Source organism: Cyanistes caeruleus, chromosome 2 (genome assembly GCF_971803275.1).
Source record: "Cyanistes caeruleus chromosome 2, bCyaCae1.hap1.1, whole genome shotgun sequence".
In the NCBI taxonomy this organism is placed as follows: Eukaryota; Metazoa; Chordata; class Aves; order Passeriformes; family Paridae; genus Cyanistes; species Cyanistes caeruleus.
Genome location: NC_141702.1, coordinates 11,443,888 through 11,465,548, shown reverse-complemented (window position 1 = coordinate 11,465,548; position 21,661 = coordinate 11,443,888). Strand labels below are relative to the sequence as shown.

At 35.1% G+C, this 21,661-nt stretch overlaps 1 protein-coding gene across 12 annotated transcripts in view; it reads right to left on the bottom strand.

The window, feature by feature from the left end:
* Nucleotides 1-286: 286 nt before the first annotated feature.
* SMC6 (structural maintenance of chromosomes 6) overlaps nucleotides 287-21,661 on the bottom strand; it is a 39,555-nt gene continuing 18,180 nt past the window's right edge. For 5 of the 12 annotated variants that reach the window (XM_086875809.1, XM_086875806.1, XM_086875812.1 and 2 more), the window contains 21 exons: nucleotides 21,175-21,276; nucleotides 20,865-20,984; nucleotides 20,680-20,775; nucleotides 19,382-19,528; nucleotides 18,935-19,023; nucleotides 18,213-18,377; nucleotides 17,330-17,508; nucleotides 16,139-16,340; nucleotides 15,907-16,021; nucleotides 14,409-14,569; nucleotides 13,230-13,365; nucleotides 12,237-12,317; nucleotides 11,461-11,631; nucleotides 9,197-9,334; nucleotides 8,316-8,461; nucleotides 7,498-7,623; nucleotides 6,756-6,861; nucleotides 4,810-4,962; nucleotides 2,994-3,091; nucleotides 1,581-1,697; nucleotides 287-494 (listed from right to left, as the gene is read on the bottom strand). In XM_086875809.1, coding sequence (XP_086731935.1) covers nucleotides 1,589-1,697; nucleotides 2,994-3,091; nucleotides 4,810-4,962; nucleotides 6,756-6,861; nucleotides 7,498-7,623; nucleotides 8,316-8,461; nucleotides 9,197-9,334; nucleotides 11,461-11,631; nucleotides 12,237-12,317; nucleotides 13,230-13,365; nucleotides 14,409-14,569; nucleotides 15,907-16,021; nucleotides 16,139-16,340; nucleotides 17,330-17,508; nucleotides 18,213-18,377; nucleotides 18,935-19,023; nucleotides 19,382-19,528; nucleotides 20,680-20,775; nucleotides 20,865-20,984; nucleotides 21,175-21,276 — 2,640 coding nt within the window. In that variant the 3' untranslated portion in view covers nucleotides 287-494; nucleotides 1,581-1,588. Of the gene's footprint in view, nucleotides 495-1,246; nucleotides 1,698-2,993; nucleotides 3,092-4,809; nucleotides 4,963-6,755; nucleotides 6,862-7,497; nucleotides 7,624-8,315; nucleotides 8,462-9,196; nucleotides 9,335-11,460; nucleotides 11,632-12,236; nucleotides 12,318-13,229; nucleotides 13,366-14,408; nucleotides 14,570-15,906; nucleotides 16,022-16,138; nucleotides 16,341-17,329; nucleotides 17,509-18,212; nucleotides 18,378-18,934; nucleotides 19,024-19,381; nucleotides 19,529-20,679; nucleotides 20,776-20,864; nucleotides 20,985-21,174; nucleotides 21,277-21,661 lie in introns of those variants that run through there. The other 7 variants (XM_086875808.1, XM_086875810.1, XM_023922628.2 and 4 more) reach the window with 2 other exon arrangements.

The following is a 21,661-nucleotide window of genomic DNA, read 5'->3' as shown; positions in this document are numbered from 1 at the left end:
TTACAGACCTCCTGGCCAGGACAATGACATTGACAAATGGTTTCTGAGAACTAAGGGACACTTCCACCTCAACTGCCCTTCTCCTTATGCAGGATTCAGCTTGCTGGAAGTCAGCTGGGAGCATCATGCAGCTGGATGGGTCCCTTCCAACTCAGCATTTTTTATGGTTCTGTGATTCTATAAGGTATATTTCCTACAAGTCTTACCTAGCTTCCATATTTTAAAGAAACCTGCAAGTTTAATATGGTGCTGCAACTGAAAACAAATTACGCTGCAAAGTAAGAACTTAGACTGTAATAAGGTTTTATTGAGGAACTGCTATTCTGTAAAAAAGTGCAGAAAATGCTGAATGTTGCTCTCTGAGTAGTCTCAATAGCTTTTGTAGATGAGTAACATCAAACAACAAAAAAATACCCCAAAACAACAAAAAAGAAATGCAGCTGAACTCTAAAAAGTAATTTTTTTTTTGAAGAGTTGCCAAAAATTTCAAGGTCCTGGAGAAAAAAAGAACAGGAGAGGAAAAAAAGGTTAATTTGAGTGACTGAAAACTCTGGTTCTTCTTTCTCCCTCTTATCCCCAATAAATGCTTGCAATATCTAAACAAGTTTAAGTGCTCTAGTCCCAGGGAAATGTGGGAGGGGATGGAGGGCAGGGAGACCCAACAAAACACAGGTCTACAACGCTGTAGAAAAGTTACTGTATTACATCCCATAATTCTTTTTCTACTTAATTCTTATATATTGGGAAGACTTGTGTCTCTTTATTTTATTATAATAATTATAATAAAATAAATAAATTTATTAATTAATTTAAAATACATTTTAAATTAATAGTATAGAATTCATATTTAGAGACTAATTCTATACCTGGAAATTCAAGAGTGTGTAAGAACCAGTAAACTGGAATTAAGATTATAGGTTTATAAAGACACAGCTTGCTGGGTTTTGTAAGCTCATGTCCAAAGACACTCAAACTCTTTAGGAAAGGAATGAAAGAACTACTTTCCAGCCAATATAATATACTACATATAAATTTTTCACTTTTCTAATTATTAAAGTGTAAGGTCTAATAGCTTCTCATGTTCAGCTACTGTGGTTTCACTGGAAAATAAATGAAACACATTTTATTGTATCTATTAATTACCTAACACACATTTAAGAAATAAAATGTAGCTAGGAAGAAAACAATATTTTTAACTTAATGACAATTTTAAGTGTGTAGAGACACTAAAACATTACCACAAATATCAGTTCAAACAGTTTATTAAAATATTATTTTATAGTTATACAAAATATATTTCAACTTTTCCAGAAGAAAAATCAGAACAACAGATAAAAAAATTCTATAATTGGTAGCTAAAAATATTAACAGAACATTCAAAATTTTCTCCTCATCCAAACTGTGCTTATTCTTGTTCTGTGCACACACAGTAATCCTTTAAAAAATAATTAATAATAATAATAATACAGAAATATCTTCCTGAGAGTATCTAACAAATTGTAATCTTTTTCAGAATCAGGAAGCAATAGTTTTACATATATTATTCCACATTTATCTTCAATATTATACCATATTCATACAGAGATACTTATTGATCTTCATCTCTGTCATTCCTGTTTTGAAAATTCAGTGTTCTTTGGTCTCTTGGAGGGTCTGGCATGCGTAGGATTCGAATATGGGGACTCGTAGGCAGAGAACTAAAAATAAAGGATGCATCATTTAAACAATGTTTCTTCTCCATGAATTTTAGTATTTCCATTTGATTCTTTACATTACATATTTTCCTTTAAATAACACCAACTTTTTTCTTTGATAGTTTTAAAAAACAGTAACATCGGGTGAAGTTCAGGCTTCACTGAACTGATCCTGGACCCGGTATCAATAAAAGCTTGAGGTAAAGACAAGCACTTGTTTCAATCATCTGAATTCTAACAATTAGACTGCCTTAACTAGAAAAAAGGTTCTTTTACAAAAACCTCCAAATGAACAAATGATGGAATACAAGTCAGGATTTGCCTTACAGATCCTGAAGTAGCACACACTGTACACACATGTAATCAGTCACAACATACTAAGAATGAGCAAAGTTATTAAATATAAATTTACACAGGCATCTCCATTGATTATCCTAAATGGATTTTTCCTGAATTTTCCTCCGTATTTTTGTTAAATTTAATGTTTGCTTAACATGAATCATGGAACAATATAACAAATTCAAACTGTACATAAATTACTCATTTTTTCAACAGTAACCAAATAAAAAATTCCTGTGTGTTTATTAGATTCAGAAAATCTCCACAAAAACATTTCCACTGGAATAGCAACAGATACCACTACCCTACTTTTTGTGTACTTTAGTGAGGGAAGACAATTAGGAATAAATCAACCTTTTGAAGATTGCTTTGATTACCCTCTCAGGCTTTACTGGTTACACTGGACTGAGTTGGCTGCACAAGGTTAGAGACATGCTATGTCCCTTTAAACTGGGAATGGCTCTAACAGGATCTTATATAAAAGTTTTGAAAGAATTTTGAACCACTAGATCAAAAATTTAAAGCGTGAGTCTCTGGATCAGCAACAGTAAAACCCAGAAAATAAAACTGATAGAAATGACAAATCCTTTGAAAGTAGTGTAGCATTAACAGAGAAGATCCCAAGTCTTGCTGGTTTTGGGAGGGGAGAGGGACATACAAAGCTATGCTAAGAAGAGCCTGTTTGACAAAATAAAACATTTCTAAAAGTTGTTTTATTCCAGATGAACTGATTCAAGTCCTACTGAATTACCATTATATAAGGAAGAGTAAAAAAACCTATTAAAAAAAACCCTTTAAATTGACAGAACCATCAGCAATGAACTGCTTAATTGTTCATGTTCTACTGCTACAAAAAGCAAAATTTCTTTCTCCTCATATTCAACTTTTTCAAGTTACACTCCTTGCAAGAGAACTCCCTTGCAATTCTTGTATCCTGAAAAAAAACCACAACAGTATTACCTCATGGTCAGGGGGGTGAACAAAATGAACTGTCGATGTCGCTGAAAGTCAGCTCTCTCCAGAATCATATCGATGGCAATTCTTCTGTTGAGCATATCCTAAAGACAAAAGATCTGTCAGGTAGTGGTACTGACATAATAAATACATCAGAAAACATGATTCTAGAAAACCTACCAGAATTAAATGCTATACAGTCAAGGCTGGCTAAAGAAAATATCTAAATAAGACTAACAAAAACTAAGAAAAACTGGAGAAACATTAGGGTAAAAATTTAAAAGCTACAAATTATAGCCTGAGAAATTCTTAGACTGATCTTTTTAGCATACAGAAAAATCACACACTCATCTATTTATAGTGTTTTTCTATCATTGATGAACATACAGTACTTCTTTCTTTACTGGTATGCTGAGATGAACTGTACTTTAGCAGAATAATGCTTCCTGTAAAATCCTGCCTGAAAAATCACCTGAAAGGATTTAAGGGCTCCATGAAACCTGTGATATTATGGAGTTTGATTTTATTAAGATTATTATTGTTATTCTCATTATTTTGAATGCAACCTTACACATTGGGCTTACTGAAAAGGCTGTGCAATAGGAAGTTGTTATTAGCAGGGACTAACAAAGCTCTGCTGCTGTGCACTGCTCCTCATGAAAGCAGAGATCTCCCACAAAAATACACCGTGGAGTCCTCATGTGGTGGGGCCCCGTGATTACACCTACAGCAAGTGTGGACAGTAAGGCTGCACTCACTGGCATTGCAGGGGAAAGACAAGTTGTGTGGAATAATTTATGGAATAAATAACATGCCAATCCTTTGCAAGGCCTACAGTTCTAAGTACCATCCTTTCCCAGAAAGATGGATAAACTTCCTGCACAACTAACTTTTAAAAAGAGAATCAAAGATGTGAAAGTTGGCTGAAAAACTACCTTAGATGCATACTGTCCTTTCTGAAATTCCTTAATATAAACTACATTATCTTTGTTCCCTCTAGGTGATTCCTAGTAAATAAATGATTTATGAGGGACACTGAGGCAAAATTAAATGAGCCAGTATCAAAACTTTGTCTCACAGAACTAAATATTTTCTCAAACTCACACCACCCTGCATATTATTAAGTAGGAAATAAATCTTAAAAAAAGAAATTTCAAAATGGGTTAGTGGCTTGTCCAGGGAAGTGGTACAAAAAAATATGATTTATCAGTTTTTGCTACAATTAATATTTATTGTTCATTATTCTGCATTTCAACATCTTGGCGACATGCTCCTAGCTGAAGTATGAGTTTCTATAAAATGAGTAGCAACAGTGAACCCAACTGCTACATTTGCTCTGCAAAACCCCAATACTGATCTCAAAATTGGCAGAAATCAAAGCAAAGCCCAGAATGTCCCAGCAATATGCAGAGTCAACCTCCGACAAACACAGTAACAGCTGATTTATTACTTTCGTGCTGAACAAAGGTTTAAGCATATAAATTTACAGAAAGGCTCACATTTCTGGATACCAACACCAGAAACAAAATAAGCTTCAGAAGTCACCAAACAAATTCAACAGAATTCAACAGAATGACTAGGTTGGAAGATACCTCCAAAATCATTGAGTCCAACCCATGTCCCTACACCACAACTAGACTATGGCACCAAGTGAAAAAGATCACTAACAAATTTCGTTTTTGGGGATTTTGGTTTGGGGGCTTTTTATAATTTAAAGTTATCTATAGTGGTTTTAAATCTAACCAAATACAAGTAACAACCCAACTATTTCACTAATTTATACAAATCAGAATAGCAGACATAGTTTAAGTTAAAACTATACCATGTAGACATCAAATTCATCCATGCATCTGAAAGGAGATTCAGAAATGTTCCACAGAGAAAGAATGAAACAAACTGTGGAGAAGGAACGTTCACCTCCTGATAAAGATCTCAGATCACTACGAGCAGCTTTTTCTTCCTCTCGAGGCTGAACCTTGAAATAAAAATATTGGAGCAATTTTTAAATCTGACGTAAAGACATACTAACAATCATAATTTTAACAGCAAACACATTATACATGAACAGACAGACATCACTTGAAAACAATTTTCTGCATTTCATGGCAACTGCTATTCTGGAATGGGATGGCTCCTAAACATTTACTAGCACATTTCTACGATCACTGCAACTTCCTCTATCACAACCATACACACTGAATTGATCAAATTACTCTGCCAGAGTTTTGTTACCCAAATCTCTATTTTTAATAGCTGTTAAAGAGTGTTTAATAAATGCCATGTTGACATAGCAGTAAAAACCCATGGTTACCAGGTACAATAGAAAAGCAGGGAATTGATTTACAGAATAATTTTAAATGAGGAAGGGATTCTTTACATGGAATACACGAAACATTGTGAATAGCCATTTGGTTACATTGATTATGATGACATCTTGTGGCACTCCTTCTGTAAGATGGAACTTGGGCATTTTCTTGCCCTGCTAGTTGCATTGCCTTTAACAAGTAAAGCAGGCAAATAAGGATTATTTTTAAGTGGAATCTTTTTCTGCAGGGAATTGTTTTCTTTTTGCAACTTACATTCCTTGACTAAATACAGATCTCTTTTGTGAGATACTGGAGACATCCTATTACAAAAATATATTCTGATAAAGTCAATAATGATTTGATATTTTATGGACTGAGTTTAGTTCTTCAGATACATGTGCTTCACCTGTCTAATTAGGACTGTGACATGTATTTATGTTGCCACTGCATATTTTTCCCCTTAATCCCTAAAACTGAAGTCTCCCACAGAAACAAAAGAAAATAAATCCATGATAAAACTTTTTGGGATGTATGTTAAAAGGTACAGGAAAAAAAAAAAAACAACTTATTGAAGCTTTCCTACATTAAGTTGTTCAAATAACAACTAGAGCCATTATACAGTCACACAAACAACTGCTGAACTTCCTATCAATGAGCCAGGAATGAGTTATTTTGAAAGACTGGATGACCAAACCACATTTATTCCTTCTAATCTAGCAATTTAAAATGGCAATGTTTTCTGTCCTTGCTTGTTTTCAACAACATCCAACTGTTACCAAATGGGATGAAAGAAACTTATCTAACACCAATTTGATGTGATTAAGCAGACAATTCTTCACACAGGCTTTTGGAAACTCCTCCAGCGACTCCTGCTCAACAGACAAAATCCAGCCATTTCTACATCCTTTTTCTGCTGAATCATTGCTATGTAAGTTCTTTCACAAACTATGCATAACATGGCCAGTCTTAAATTTAACCTTTGCAATGACTGGTTTTGTTAGTTATATAACTTCATCAATATTCTTATCCTAAAATAATCATTGGTCATTTCTACTGAGGTCTACTGATTGGAATCATTGATATTCAAACCAAGCTGGGGAGGGCAGAAGGGTTTCCAAGCAGCATAACTGGTGTGCATGACAGCCTCCACAGTTTCTCAACCATAACACAGAAGTCCAGTGACTTCTTGGTGAGGTTCCTATGGCTGTGTATTTCAAGCACAACACTCCTAACATTTCCATACCTTACATTCCACAATTTTCTACTTGTAATCATAATTAACTCTTTTATATGATTAAATTGATAACTTGATCAAAATATTTATAACACTACAACTTAGTGTATCACATTTTGGAGAGGGAAAAACAACTTATTCTTTGCAATGCATTTCTAGCACCTGAGACTAGAACAAATAATAATTCATTATGTATTATGGTAATTGAAATAATATAAAATAACTTACTGTTATGGAAAGTGTCTCATTCTTGTGATCAAAAACAATATGTCCAGAGCAACCTCGAAGACGTAATAATTGCTCAAAGTGGAGTTTGCATTGCATAGAAAGGCTCCTTCAATCAAGCAAACAAACATGAGGGGACCAAGTTTTTAAATACATGAAAAAGTGACAACAGATTTTCATCAACAGTTCCACATCATTAAGTATTAAGCCCTCCTTCAATAACAACATTCTCCCAAAATCATCTGCACTCTCAAGTGGGTGACATTACACATAGTGGACAGAATTCTTTTGAAGGAAGGCAACAACAAAATCTTCATGGGTAGTTATAGGATACTAAGGTACTGATGCAAGAAAGAAGGCGTGTACACAGTAAAGCAGAAGAAGCTGTCAAATTACAAAATCTGAATCAAGGTCTTCAAAATTTTTCAGTACAGAGCAGAGAAGTGTTTGGCCTACATCAGCACCACTGATTATAATCAATAAAAATGAGTGACAGCCCAGATTATTTCAAGTTCTAGTATGTTGCTGACATTTTACTGACCAAAGCCATCACTCAAACAGAACTGCCTTGGATGAAGTCAGCACAGCTGAGGTCTTTGGGATGAAGAAAAATGCAGGCTTCACTATCTCACTGCTTTTCCAGCTGTCAGTACAGGCTGCCTCTAAACTCTCAGGCCTGATAAAATTGAAACTGGGAGCAAGCTTAGGTTAAAAAAGATTGTTGTGAACATTGCCTTAATCTCACCTTAGGAATTGCCGATACACTTTGAGCCTTTCTGTCATTACTTCATCCAGCACAGCAATAAATCTCCTTAAATTCTTAACTTTATTGCTTGCATCCTCATATCTTTCCTTTGCATAATGAAATTGCCTGTTTTAATTAACAGAAAGGTTAGGAGTAATATGCATTACATTAAAACTGAGCTATTGTTGTAAATGCTGAAAATAATTTTGATAATCAAAATATTCAAATTAAAACTTTGTTGTGAGGATTTTTGTGGAAGCTAAAAGCACCTGATAAGTCAAGTAAGATCCTGTTTGCAAATAAAATGTGGACAAAAATTAAATCTTAATTCTACTTTTAATTCTTTTGAAAACAATCTTCCACCAAGGAGAATGAATGACTGTTTTTCCCATGCTCAAAAATATCTGAGGGGAGTGCTTCCTTGAAATACACTGCAGTCAAAACCTCAAGGAGCTGCCAAGCTTGTACATTAGTTACTCAAACTAGAATTACACTTAATACACAAAAAAGAATTATGCTTAATGCAACAAAAAACAGCAAGTTAAATTTGTGTAGTCATAACTGGGATACTTCAAAACACTAAGAGGGTATCTGATTATTGGTAATACCATAAGATGCTGCTTAAAATCACTGCAAGGTGTTTCAGGACTCTTAAATCTATTCAGTACTGGGAGGATCAGCACAACACATTTCTACACCTTCATACATAGCTTAAGTACTAAAAGCACACAAACACATAGTGAGTCAGTAAGAAAACTCTTCTGTCCCCTCTCTTTTCTATCCTACCTAAACTGTTTTAGACAGTAAAGATGACTTACTGGATTATTTCTTCTCTGTTTCCACGGTGACTGCTTTCTGAATTTATCTTCTCTCTCAAGCGATTCATTTCTGCATCAAGACTTTTTACAGTTCTGCTGACCTTGATGCGCTCTGAGAAGATTTGCCTCGCTTTTGCCATTTTTTCCTAAAGGAATGTTTGAAGCTCAAATAATTGTCATACTTTTCAAAAATCTGTTTAGTCTTCACAACAAGTATTTTATGCTACAGAAAAACATGAACTCCAAGCAAGAACAATATTTTTGTGCTCTTTCTGTTTCCATTACAGCAAACCCAGTTAACAATTTTATTGACAACATTTACACATGGGTAGTTACTTCTCAGTGCCAAGAACTGTATCCAAGATTTTTAATACAATCACAGTTATTTAGCTAATGCAGATAAATAAGGAACCAAAATCACCATATTTAAATAGGGCAGTTTTCAAAAAGTCTTTGTGGATGTGATTTCAGAGCTAGTTAATAATGCTTGATTAGGTAAGTCTTCAAAAGATCAGATATGGGGCCTGTACAAGGAAAAACCTACCATCCAAGAAACCAAAACAACATTATTCAATTCAAGTTAGCCACAGATTTTAAGTAATTTTAATCTTCTAATTGCAAAAGACAGAAGAAATGTCTGAACCCTGATTTATCTGTCAAGACAGAAATGGTGTCCTATCAGAAAAAAAGAGGCCTTGATTCACTTACACAAAATTACTTTACACAGTCAGCATAGGACATAGCTGAGAGAATACTCAGTGTAGCTGAGTATATTAATAAGGTCTGTATGTTATACAAGTGGAATTATTTATTACTAAATATTAGAAGAATCATGACCATCTGACTTCAATAGCTAAAAAAAAAAGCCCCCACACACGTACCTCTAATTCCTTTCCTTTGGAAACTAGTAAATCTTTGTGCTTATTTATGCAAGCCACATGTTCTCTCTGCTTGTCTTCATAGTGCTGCAAATGGCGTTTACTGTTCTCCACTTCTGACTCAGCCTGGTTCAATTCAGCCTGTTTGGAACAAATAACGATGTGAGCTGTTTGGGGTAGATTCCTGAGAATTTCTCTAGTGTTTACTGACTTTCCACAGGTTGTTCTAACTTATTTTGCTTTCAGTAACACTGCTTCTAGAGTCTGGGAGCTTTAACAGCAGCTTACAAGAAAGTCTATGCTTAATTCTGGTAAGGAATAAATACATGCAATGATTTTAGGAATTATATCTTGAGGTGATGTTTTCATCTTTAAAAAAAGTTATGCTTTCTCCTAAAGCTCAAAAAACTGTATTTATTTTTTATGCTACATTCTATCTGGAACTTCTGGTAACTGTGTGACATCAGCCAGAACTGTATTTCTGTGTGAAAATTCAGTGTCCTGCTATACCTGTAATAAAATCATAGAATCATAGCATAGTTAAGATTAGAATAAACCTTTAAGAGCATTAAGTACAACTATCAACCCAAACCACCATATACACCACTAACCACATCCTCCAGTACAATGTAGCCATAACTTTTTGAACACTTCCATGAATGGTGATTCCAACACTTGCCTGGGAAGTTTGTTCCAGTGGTTTACAACCCTTTCCATGAAAATTTCTCTCCCCATATCTAAACTGAGCTTCCCCTGGTGCAATTTGAAGCCATTTCCCCTCCACCTGTCACTTGTTACCCAGGAGAAGAGACTGAGCCCCACCTCACTACAACCTCCTTTCAGGTAGTTGTAGGGAGTGGTGAGGTCCCCTTCAAGCCTCCTTTCTCCAAACTAAACAGTCCCAGCTCCCTCAGCTGCTCCTCACAGAACCTGAGCTCCAGACCCTTCACCAGCAACCTCTATACTATGTAAGTACTGGTACTGTTGAAGTGATACATCTTTCCAGCGAAGCAAAGAGGTATAAAGAATGATATAAAGTAGGACATCATTTCCTTCCTCATTCCTGTCAACTAGATGGCTTAACAAACAAAAATAAAAAGCAAACAAACCAAACAAAAAAAAGACAAGAAACAACTCAAAAACCCCACAGCAACAAACAAGAAAACCAAGTATTACCAACAATAATAGATGCTCCTACTTTTTTCCAATCCTATCTTTAAATAACAACTTGCTATCTACCAACAGTTCATTAAAAAATTGTAGAGCACTTAACAACACATCTGACTTAAAACCTTTCCATTGAATAGGTTCAGTAGGAATTTCAGTGCTTCTCTTAATTGTGTTCAGTACTCTAAATAACATGCAATAATGCTTCCAATATTCTGAATAAATCTCTTTTCATAGAGTGGTTCCTTTAAAGTAGATCATATCTCTAGAATTTCCATATTAGATACATTAGAACTAATACATTTATCTGTTGCTTTGCTGACCTGTTTCCTTAGTCTTTTTGTTTGCTCTTTTAATTTGGGCAGACTACACAGCAATTTACAGTTTAAGTGAGACATACAAGAGATTCCCATAGTGATCTTTTAAGTTTTCTTCAGTTCATCCTTCTACAAGTTTATAGTACAGATGGTCCTGAACTCTTATACCTGTTTTCTATTTTTAAACCATGAGTTCTTCTTGCCAATCTGAGACCGTCTTCAATTTGCTAATATCAAATTTTGCGTATTACCATTCTGTTATTTATCTTAAATCTTGCTATTCTTTGCCATTTCCAGGTGCCTTTTGTAGTCTTGAATAAGTAAAATTATATACTGGTACCTTGTGTTATTATGTAATTTCATAAAAAGCAACCACTTCATATAGAACTTCAAATGCTATTTTGAGAAATGAACAGTTATGCTTAGCCAAGGTTTCTTAGGAACAAATAAGCAAAAACGACAAATGTGATGCACAAGAAAGGAAAGTAAAGGAAATTGTTTTTCCTTCCTTTTCACTCCATGACTAAAGATACCCAAAAACAAACTCTTTAAACATAAAACACCACAGTGAGTACGTGTAACAACGTCACCTTCAGAATATCACCAAGCTTATTTTCCAACACGCTCTTTCTTAGATGGAATGCTCCATCTCCATTTTCTAGATAGACCTCAAGTACATCAGGCAACTGCAAGTTCTTTTCGCCTGCCTCTCATCTTCTTAACTTCATTCACTTTGACATACAAATGGAACAAATCAAAAATACAATATAAAATTATTGTTACCTTAATCGGGGCAGCAATTTCTTCTACTTGATGAATTTTTTCTTTCACTTCTTCTAATTTTTTTTCAGCTGCTTGGAGAATATTTTTCCGTTCTTCCATTTCTCTGCTTTGTAGCTGCATGTCTTGTTTTACACTCTCCATCCTACTCTTATTTTCTTCAGCTTCTTCTTGCTGTCAAAATGTATTAAAGTTAAGAATAATAAAAGGAGACACATTTGTAAACTACTGTACCAGATTTTTATTTTACTATCAATATTAAAGTACAGTATTACATGAAGTATTAACTCCAGTAAGAGTAGGAGCAGCTCAATGTAAAAGGAAGAGACTGACAGATCTTGTAGGAGACCACTAAATCGAACTGCAAAATAAAAGTGGAACTTCGTATTTATGTGACTGAAAATTAAGAGGATTTTATTTGGGAGTTGTGATGAAAAGACTGAGAAGAACAAGGTAATTTCAACTTCCCTCTGGATCTGTGGTCAATATACATCCAATATACAGTGCAATGCAGGAAGAGTAAGTGGATTGTTGTTATCTCCTACAAAATAATACTGTTCCTAATGAATTATCATCATAAATACTTTTTCATTCAAAAAGACAAATATTGCAAAACCCCAGGGGAAAAAATAAATCAAATCACTCAATTTACAGAAATATTTAAATTATGGCAAGTGTTACGTTCTTCACTATCCAACTTTGTTTATTTCAAAACACTGCCAACATTAGAAGACATTATTCATGTGTTGATAAGACATAATTGAATAATCTATTCTTACTAATATATGGATGTCCGCTGACTGGTGCTCTTCCACGTTTTCAAGATCTGCTATCTCTGCTTTTGCTGTTCGTACTTTTACCTGAGAAGATAAAGAAAATACATGCTCTGGAGCTCAACTAAAGGGAAAAGTTCACATTTGTTCATTTAAGTCATCACAGGAAAGAAGATCCTTGCATTTTTTAGTTTCATTAGTGACTAACAAGAGACACAACTCTTCACACCCACCTGTGGAATTAATTTCCATGAGATATAACTTGTTCTGAAAGTCATGCACTTTAATTCATTAAAAGTTATCATATTTCCATTCAGTGTGACAATTGAATAATATTTTTTTCTTTTTCTCCAAGTATTTATCTTCAGTATTTCAGACCACATGCCTGGGTTTTTGCTGCTTCTTACTTATAATTTACTGAATATAACCTTACATAGTATCTATTAATTTGCACTGCCTATCTGGAGCACCATTGGCCACCACAAATATATATCCTACCTAGAAGTACCAGAGACCACAGAAAGGAGGCTAACAGCTGTAAAATGCTTTATAAAGAAATTAAAATGAAGAAAACTTAAAGAAGAAATATTCAGCATATCAAGATGGGTTAAGAATATACCAGAAGAGTATGAAGATAAACAAGATTCTAGGATGTACAAGGCTCAACAGAAATAAAGGAGGGAAAAAGCATTATATGATGGAAGTGTCTTCGTAACAACTTACTACTAGTGTCAAAAAAAGCAGTAGAAATTTACAAGATTTAACACAAGGGTGGGGAAAGACACCAAACAGAAACAAGAGCATATGCTAGGATTCATGTGGCCTCTATCATTCTGTCCTCATAAGAGGATACGACAAAAATAAAAACCATGAAAGCAAACAACAAAACTAAGAAGAAAAATTAAAAACTATCAGGGACTCCAAATAGATTGCAGAAGTCAAAATGAAATAGGGGAAGACTAAGGAGTTTCTAAAAACTAACACGGTACCTATTTTTACCTGTAGTTGTTTTTGGTGTCTCCGATGACCATGGAGATGATCTTCATTCTGCCTAATTTCATTTTCAATGGAATGTAAGCGTTGCTGAGATGTTGTCAACTGTGCCCTTTTATTTTCAATTTCTTTATCCAAGTGACTTTATAAACAAAGTGATATTCAGATGTTAGATACTACACAGATATTATTTGAGACACACATATACAGAAATACACAAATAAAAGTTACTTGCATGACAAGACAAAGGGTAAAAATGCACTCCTTTTTAACTAGCCTACATCACTCCCCATAGCAAAATTGGTAACAGAATGCCTGTAACACTTTGAAAACTAAGATAATCTTTGAGAGAAATTCATTACGTACTGATACGAACAAACTACAGTTAACTGACATATTTAAAACTTTTGAGTTTGTAGAAATAAATTTTAACATTCAATTCAGTTTATACCATCAGCTATTGTCAGCTGATGGTATAAACTATGGTATGGTATAAATATGTCAGATATTGACAGCTATGAATACTAAAATTACCTAATATGTCTCTAATAAAATCTGAGCCTCAAAATTAAAGTATTCTATTGTCATGAATTTCCTTGGTGACAGTTCAAGTTTGTAATCTTTGAAGTACATTTCACTTTTTCAACTACCATTTTGAAAGCAATGAGAGAAAAAAAACCCTAAAAATATAATAGATGAGGGAATTCTCAGAGATATCTACCATGAATGAAGTGAAAGGCCCGAGGAAACACAGATGCAAAGTTTGAAACCAATAGGAGGATGTGCACTAACAACTTTGGTTTGAATAGTCAGGTCTCCCTTGCAGTAAGCTGTAACACCACTGTTCAAATATTGTATTTTTAAAGAAACAACTTTTGACTCCATACTCTTTTTGACCAAGCATAAAAAAGAAGATAGCTAGATTTCCTGGAGTATTGAGCACTGAAAATCCCTACTTGGTGGGCAAGACCTACATGCCACAAGCTAAAGATAACTAGATGCAACACAAGTTAGTCCCTATCACAGAAAGACACTGATTTTCTAAAATTCTCAAAAAAGGAAGTGTAAACCTCAGAAAGAAAATGGAGACACTAGAGAGTAGTGTACATGCAAACAGACAAATATGCAATTCCACTATTCATGCCAACGAGTGCACTTTTTGCAAACACGTTACAAGATGCTAACCTGATTTCTGCTTCAAGATCTTGACTTAGGAACTTGGGTCTGACAAAATTGGAAGAGTAATACCGTCGTTCAAATACCTGATCACCTTCAGCAGTGAAAGCTTCTTTACAGTTTTTTGGGGGCCGATTGCACTGCATTACTTCACGAGCCCTACGGTTATTCTGAAAAACAAAATGGCCTTATAATACCAGCAGAAAATCAACCATAATTAAAGATTAAGAATTTAAAAGTTGTCTAGATATTTTCACCCAGAAATAATTTCAATTCTCAATGAAAAGAAATATAGTAACTAAAGAATGTGAAAATTATCTGTAATGTCAATAATCTATTTTTCTTAGTCGAGTAAGACATTTATGTTCTCAAGAACCCACTAAGTTTAATAGGCCATTTATTTGTGAATTCTGTAGTCTAATCAATCCCTTATAATTCACCTTGGGGACAAAAAAATCATTAACTAGAAGGTCACTATGCACAGATATACACAAATGTTAGAAGTAGAATAAACAGAGGAAACAAGCTTCCAAAGCAAGGTATGAAGGACATCAAACAACATTGAGTTGAAATTCAGGGAAACACGTTAGTAAAAAAACCCAACATTGGCAGTGCCAGACTAAGTGGTCACAAGTGCCTTTGTCCAAGGCAACCATGTTATCCATTCTGATGTATCCTTTTCTACACAGAAAACTTCTTTCAGATTCAGCTGAAATTGTTCAGGTAGGGTTCAAAGATAATGATGTTAAGAAAATTCCTGGTTAGTTCAGGCAGAGGGGGAAGAACAATTCCAACATTCCTGCCATGAGAAAAGCCTACAAGGTTCAGATGTTATGTAACCCACTCAGTGACAGCCAAGCTTGATAAACAGTCAGCTTTGCTTCAGACAGAGCATGAACTGCCTCTTTCCAGTAAGAATGTCAGAGGATAAACTGGGACAAGAGATTTTGGAGAAAAATAGAATTCACAAAAAGTAAGGATCATTAGCTCTGCTTACTTAGAGAATACCACGCCTTTGTAAAAACATAACGCACCTTATTTTCAACTCTGAACATTTTACCTGTAATCTAATCTGCAAACTCATATCTTCAGTACTAACAGAAAATCAAAAATCAATTAAGATCAGAAATCAGATAGTGCCAGAAAATTTAGTTACCAGCTCTAGATACAACTGGTAGGGCGGGCTGCAAATTTTGGTAACTCCTGGACTACCCAAACCAGCACATCCTGAACCCACGAATTAACAGAGAGACATGAGATAAAGCCAGCAGTCAGGCTCTATGACACACACATGGACCATTCAGACTGGGAAACTACAGCACTAAGAGGCCCAGAAAGGTAGTGGCAAACAACCCAGAAACTAACAGGAAAGGTCCTGAAACACATGAGGCAGAGAGGGGAGCAAAACTTCCTCTACCTCTTTTATCCATTAGGGACACTACCAGTGAAGGTGTCATAAATGCTCCACATGTTTCTTTAAAGATCAAAAGGGAGCATAAAGCCTTACTTTAATCAGCAGGACTGTTTCTATACCCCTCATATCGATCAAGCAATTGGCAACCACTGGATTATCTATTTCCAATGCTGTCAGAACTGATGGGAATTCTGGATGGTGAACAGCTCTGAAGAAAAGAAAAAAAAATAGCATTCATAAAACTCATGTGAGATTCTTAAAAACAAATTACCAATAGTTCTTTTCAATCATCAAGGCTAAACAACAAAATTCAAAACATACTTACCTCTGACTAGTATCATAAATTTTATTCTGAAATTTATTTACAATTATTTGAGGTCTATGTCCACGTGCATAATATTTTGACATCAGTAACTGAAGAGTTCTTTCATCGCTATGATTATCACAGCAAAATGCCTGAAGTAGGCCTTTTAAACAGGATTCGATAGCCAAGATCAGTTCAGGATCTTTTGGATGAATCAAAGCACCTAAATAAACATAAGAAGCAAGGCTTAAGGTGCTGTGTTCCATGACAAAACATTCAGTAGAGCATTTTTACCACTCAAGGATCTTGTGTTGTTGTATTGCAGGTTTTTTTAAGAGTCTAAAATAAACCTTTCTTACAGGCAGAATAAAAAATTAAGAGGTTGACTAAAAGTTGAAAGACTCTACAACAGACCTGAGAACACTAACATATAATTTCTCTGCCTAGAGACACCTACACATAGTTGGAGGCCTGTGTTTTCTTCCATTAGGGTACCATTTTATGGCAGCTTGGCAGAAATGCATCAAGGCAAAGATAGCTTATCAACAATTTAATGCTTTAACAATGAAGGCAGTGGGACTGTACTGCAAATTAAACCAACATGAAGATTTCCATTATATCATCTGTCTTTGGCAGCACACGTTTGTACACTCTTACCCTGCAGTAAATGCCATGTACTTTACATCCAGAATATGCTGAAACCTTTCCTCCCATTCTCAAACTGAAAGTATCAGCCATTGTCAGTGCTGAACAGAAGACAGATAAAAGCAGGCCTCCCAAGAAAATCTCACTTGGGTCTGTCTGACTTGTTCCATGCAAAACATATCAAATTTGACAAACCCTCAAGTCAGCCACTGGACATTTTGAACAAAATCTGTCCAAGATCTGGACAGTGCTATCTACCGAGGAAGAAGCACTCAAAGCACAGTTCTCTGATGCTTTGAGCGTGTGGGGGAGTTGGAGGGATGCACTGGAAGTTTACCACTGTAAAACACCTCAACAAAAACAGCTGGAAAATGAGGAAGGACAGTAGCTGTTAGTGAGTGCCTGACAGAAGCAAAAGGTAACCTACCAGGATAAAACCTTTAGCCCAGGAAGTACAGAAGAAAAAAGCTCTTTAAAGAACAAAGTTTCCCTGAAAGACCACTGTTGCACATTAGCAGCCATACAAAAATATCCCATGAGAAAATATGTTTTAGGAATTATTCTTACCTAAAGGTCCAAGAGGTTTCTTTCTAAATCGTCCTTGCTTATAGGCTACTTCAAGTGCTTCAAGAAATGCTGGTACATGTGGTCCAAATCTTTTCAAAGTGTTTGTTTTACTATCTTTCAGGTCTCTCAACTGTTTCTGCTGGCCATCCAGTGCTTGTTGCACTTCACTTCTTTCTCTCCTAAGATAACAGATTTTTTTCAGTAGTTATAGAGCTTAAAGTGCACTAAAATAATTATAAAGCCTTGTTTTTCAATTACTAATAGCACTGTGTATCAAGATGCCAGTAGTTCAATGGAAAGCTATGTACACACATGCAATATTTTATAGCTTCAAGAAACATGAGGAAAAAAAAGCAAGAGAGAAAATTACTATGTTGCAACAGTTCTACAAGACTTATTTCTAACAAATTATAATAAATTTATTTTATTTCTAATTATATGCTTCAATTTCACTGTCTTCAAAGATCTTCAACAAAACACACAGTAAGCATTTTTTACAATAATTGATAAGAGGCATTTAAACTAATACACCAGGTGCAATAAGGAACAATTCTCAAATCCTTTAATGACATTGCCATAATCCCCTCTGGTAATCATTGCTCAAGTTCATGTTTCCAAATTAAAGCCAGAGTGCTTTGTTTTTTTCTGTCTTGGTTATGGGCTAAAATAATATTTGAACCACTTTGCCTCAAGGACTCTGTGAGTCTGCCTTAACTATAGAAGTAGTAATTACTCCTAAATGTATCTATTCTCTTGTAATGTGAAAAAAACCTGGAGCCTAACACCTCAGGGATCACAGGTACCTAAGAAGGGATACATAAAAAAGGGATTTTCTCTAACTTGGAACAGAGGCAAACAATTACATTTAAAAAGCATAACTTACCTGAGTCTAGAATGTTCTTCCCTACATTTAGATATAGCCTGCTGAAACTGATCCACCTGCTGATCAATCATTATTTCTTCATCATGGTATGCCTTTAACTGTTCCCTTAGGTATGCAATTCTCCTTTGTCTTTCCAGTTTCTCAGGCTCTGAAACCTGATTAGCACTAGAAAAGAACATATACCCATACTTTAAAACCATATTGATGGTTAAACCAAGTGACATGAATTACTTGTAGCATACAGAAGATTTACTCATCAGTTACATTTAAGATTCTGCTAACTCGCAGGATCTACGTAGCAATAATGCCAATTTTAAATATTTTTTTAAAATTTCTAATAACATGTAACTCCCCCTAGCTACATTCCTATTGCATTTAGTTTAAGACATATTTGTTTTGCATTATCATGGAAGCTAGAGTATCTATTATCACCAAAAACAAAACAACCCCAAAACAAACAAACAAACAAACCCCACAAACAAGCAAACAAACAATAAAGAAGCCACTTTTGCTACCCAACTGCCTCTTCTTTTGACATTGCAGTCAAAATCTCAGTATGTAAAGAAGCCGGATCAGAAAAATCCAGGTATTTAACAGGACCCTCCTAAAGACTAAATAAGTATTTTCTATTACTGCAGATTTTCTCATTAATCAGAAAAGCTTTCTTCTTTACCACCTAGATCTTAATAAACATACAACATAATCACTGTATCTGTATTTACCAGCTTTTCAGTTCTTCAATTCGTTTACATAGCTGTGTACTGTCTTTTTCCAGACGTTTTAACTCTGTTTTGGAACGATTACAAATGATCTATCAAGGAAATAGGATACAGTAGTTTAAGAAATAGAAATAATTTCTGAAGGAACTACAGTTTTGAGTAAATACTGAACTGCACCAAACAAGACAAACATAACTTGATTTTCACAAATTACATTTATGTATTGATTTTGATCTAAGCTTAACACTGTTTAGTAACTATGTAAAGACACAAATGCCAGGGCCCCCAAACAGACACTACCTGCCAGTCAGGCAGGAAATTGCACCTTCTCTGAACTCCTCTACAGACTCAAGAAGCAAAGACACAGGTGCAGAATTACAGATGGGTAAAACATGGACAAGTTTAAAGCTTTAAATTGACATGAACTTTGAAAGAATTTTTTTTGCCTACCTCAGTTTCATTGACTGCTTTTCTTTTTGCCTGCACTTCAGCCTTCAAAGAAATATACTGAGGATGAAGGGCTTGTGCTTCTTCACTTACTGTTATCAATTTGTCTTGTATTGCTTTGTACTTTTTTTCTGCTTCATTCACTTTTGCCTTTGGTGAAAAAACAACAAAACAAGTAGTAATGGAACAAAATTTTCTTCAAAATCCTCTTAATGTTACAGGACAAATATCTCTCAAAAGGATCCATCTGACACCTCTCAATTGCTTGAGTTTTGTTGGGTTTAAAAAAATAAAGCAAGTCATTGCCACTTTGGATATGCTATGATGAAAACTCATAAATGTTCATTCTTGGGAAATGAACAGACTACCAAATCTGTCATGCAGACAGCTTTATTTCTATCTCAAATTTTACTCAAACACAGGACTCTTAATACAGTAAGGTCAAGTACCCTGATATCAAAAGAAATCAAACAGTGTCTAGACAATGTTCCTTCATCACTACATAGACATGGAAGCAAAAATGCCTCAATTGTGAAACTAACACTTTTTAAAAGAAAGAAAAAAAAATAAAAACATTTTTTAAAAAGGAAAATACGTGCTAACAAAGAAGGTTTAGAGAAGTATTTTTAGACTAAAATGTTTTGGGGCTATTCAGCCTGGAGAAGTGGAGATTGCATGAAGACCTCATAGCAGCCTTTCAGTATCTGAAGGGGGGCCTACAAAGAAGCTGGAGAGGGGCACCTCATTATCTGTGTTGATACAACAAGGAAAAATTGGTTTAAACTGCAAGAGGGGAAATTTAGGTTAGATATATAGAATGAATTCTTTACTGTGGGGATAATGAGGCACTGGCACAGGCTGCCCAGAGAAGCTGTGGATGCCCCATCCCTGGAAGTGTTCAGTGCCAGGTGGGATGGGGCTTTGAGCAGTGTGACCCAGTGGAAGATGTCTCTGCCCATGGCAGGGAGGGTGGAACTGGATGATCTTTAAGGTCTCTTCCCACCCAAACTATTCTATGATTCTGGATTCAAGATAATGATGCCCACTTATCTGCACAAAATGTGTTTCATATGCAAATGATAATGACAATTGAATGAAATGATAATGAAATTAAATGACAAAATTATTCTTTCTTGCCACGTACAGAAGTCATAAGAACCATCCCAAAGCTTCCAGAAGTCCACTGAAGTCACTGATCATTTCTAAAGGCAGTGATACTCAAGAAAACCTTCACGACCAATTTCTGATTTGGGGGGTGACTACAGGTAGAGTGATATATGGTTTAAACCATATATATGTACCTGGCATTCTTCTACCTTCTGAAGGAACTCTGTATTTCCTTCTTCAGCTCTGATGCCTTCTTTGAGCAGCTCTATTTCTTTTTCCATCTCACTCACCTAAAGAGAAGTCTATATTAGCATATCCACAGCAGACAGGGAATGAAGCACATTTCACATAAACAAACATATTTTATCAAGACATTTACCACTGCCCACGCCATTTGATGTTTCAAATCTTTGAGACGACTTTGCATGTCATTCACAAATGCAATGCTTTTGAAAATTTCCTTCTTTTCCAAATAAAGCTTCTTAAGTTCTTCAAGACGCTTAAAAAAGAAAACAGGGATTCAATCATGACTGCAAAAAGCTGTGATATAATATAAAATTTTGGAAAGATTTAGGTTTTTTGAAATTTAATGTCACTGAGAACTAATAAATCCAAAACTATGCAGTTTAACCCCTGTACTTCCTTCACTACTTATATCTATCCTAATAATTAATTTAACTTTTACATACCTCTTCCCCTTGTTCTATCTGAACACGGGTATTTTTTTTAGTTTTCCCAATAAATGAATAATCTTCTTTCATTTGTTCCAGCTGAGTTGCCTTCATAAAAAACTAAAAAGGAATAAAAATATGCAGATGTGAGATCAGCACCTTATCTAAGTGGACTTTCAATAGTTATGACAGACAGACCATTCATCCCAGCATCCCTGCATGCTGAATGATATCCAAAGTGAAAAAACTGGTCAGCTTGTGGTAGTACAACTTCCACCCCCTGCTTGGGCCACAATGTGATATTTGAATTGTTTGTTAGGCTCCAGACTTGATGAAGAGCAGCTGGTTCAGTTCCTCTCGAGTTTATCAGAAACACTCTATACTCCCAGGAACTTTTATTGTCTGACAAGCTCCTTTTTCTAATGAAGAGCCTTTGAAACTTGTTTTTCTTGCCTAACAACCCAAACTGAACAACGTTTTTGTTACTGAATTCTCAAAGAAAGTT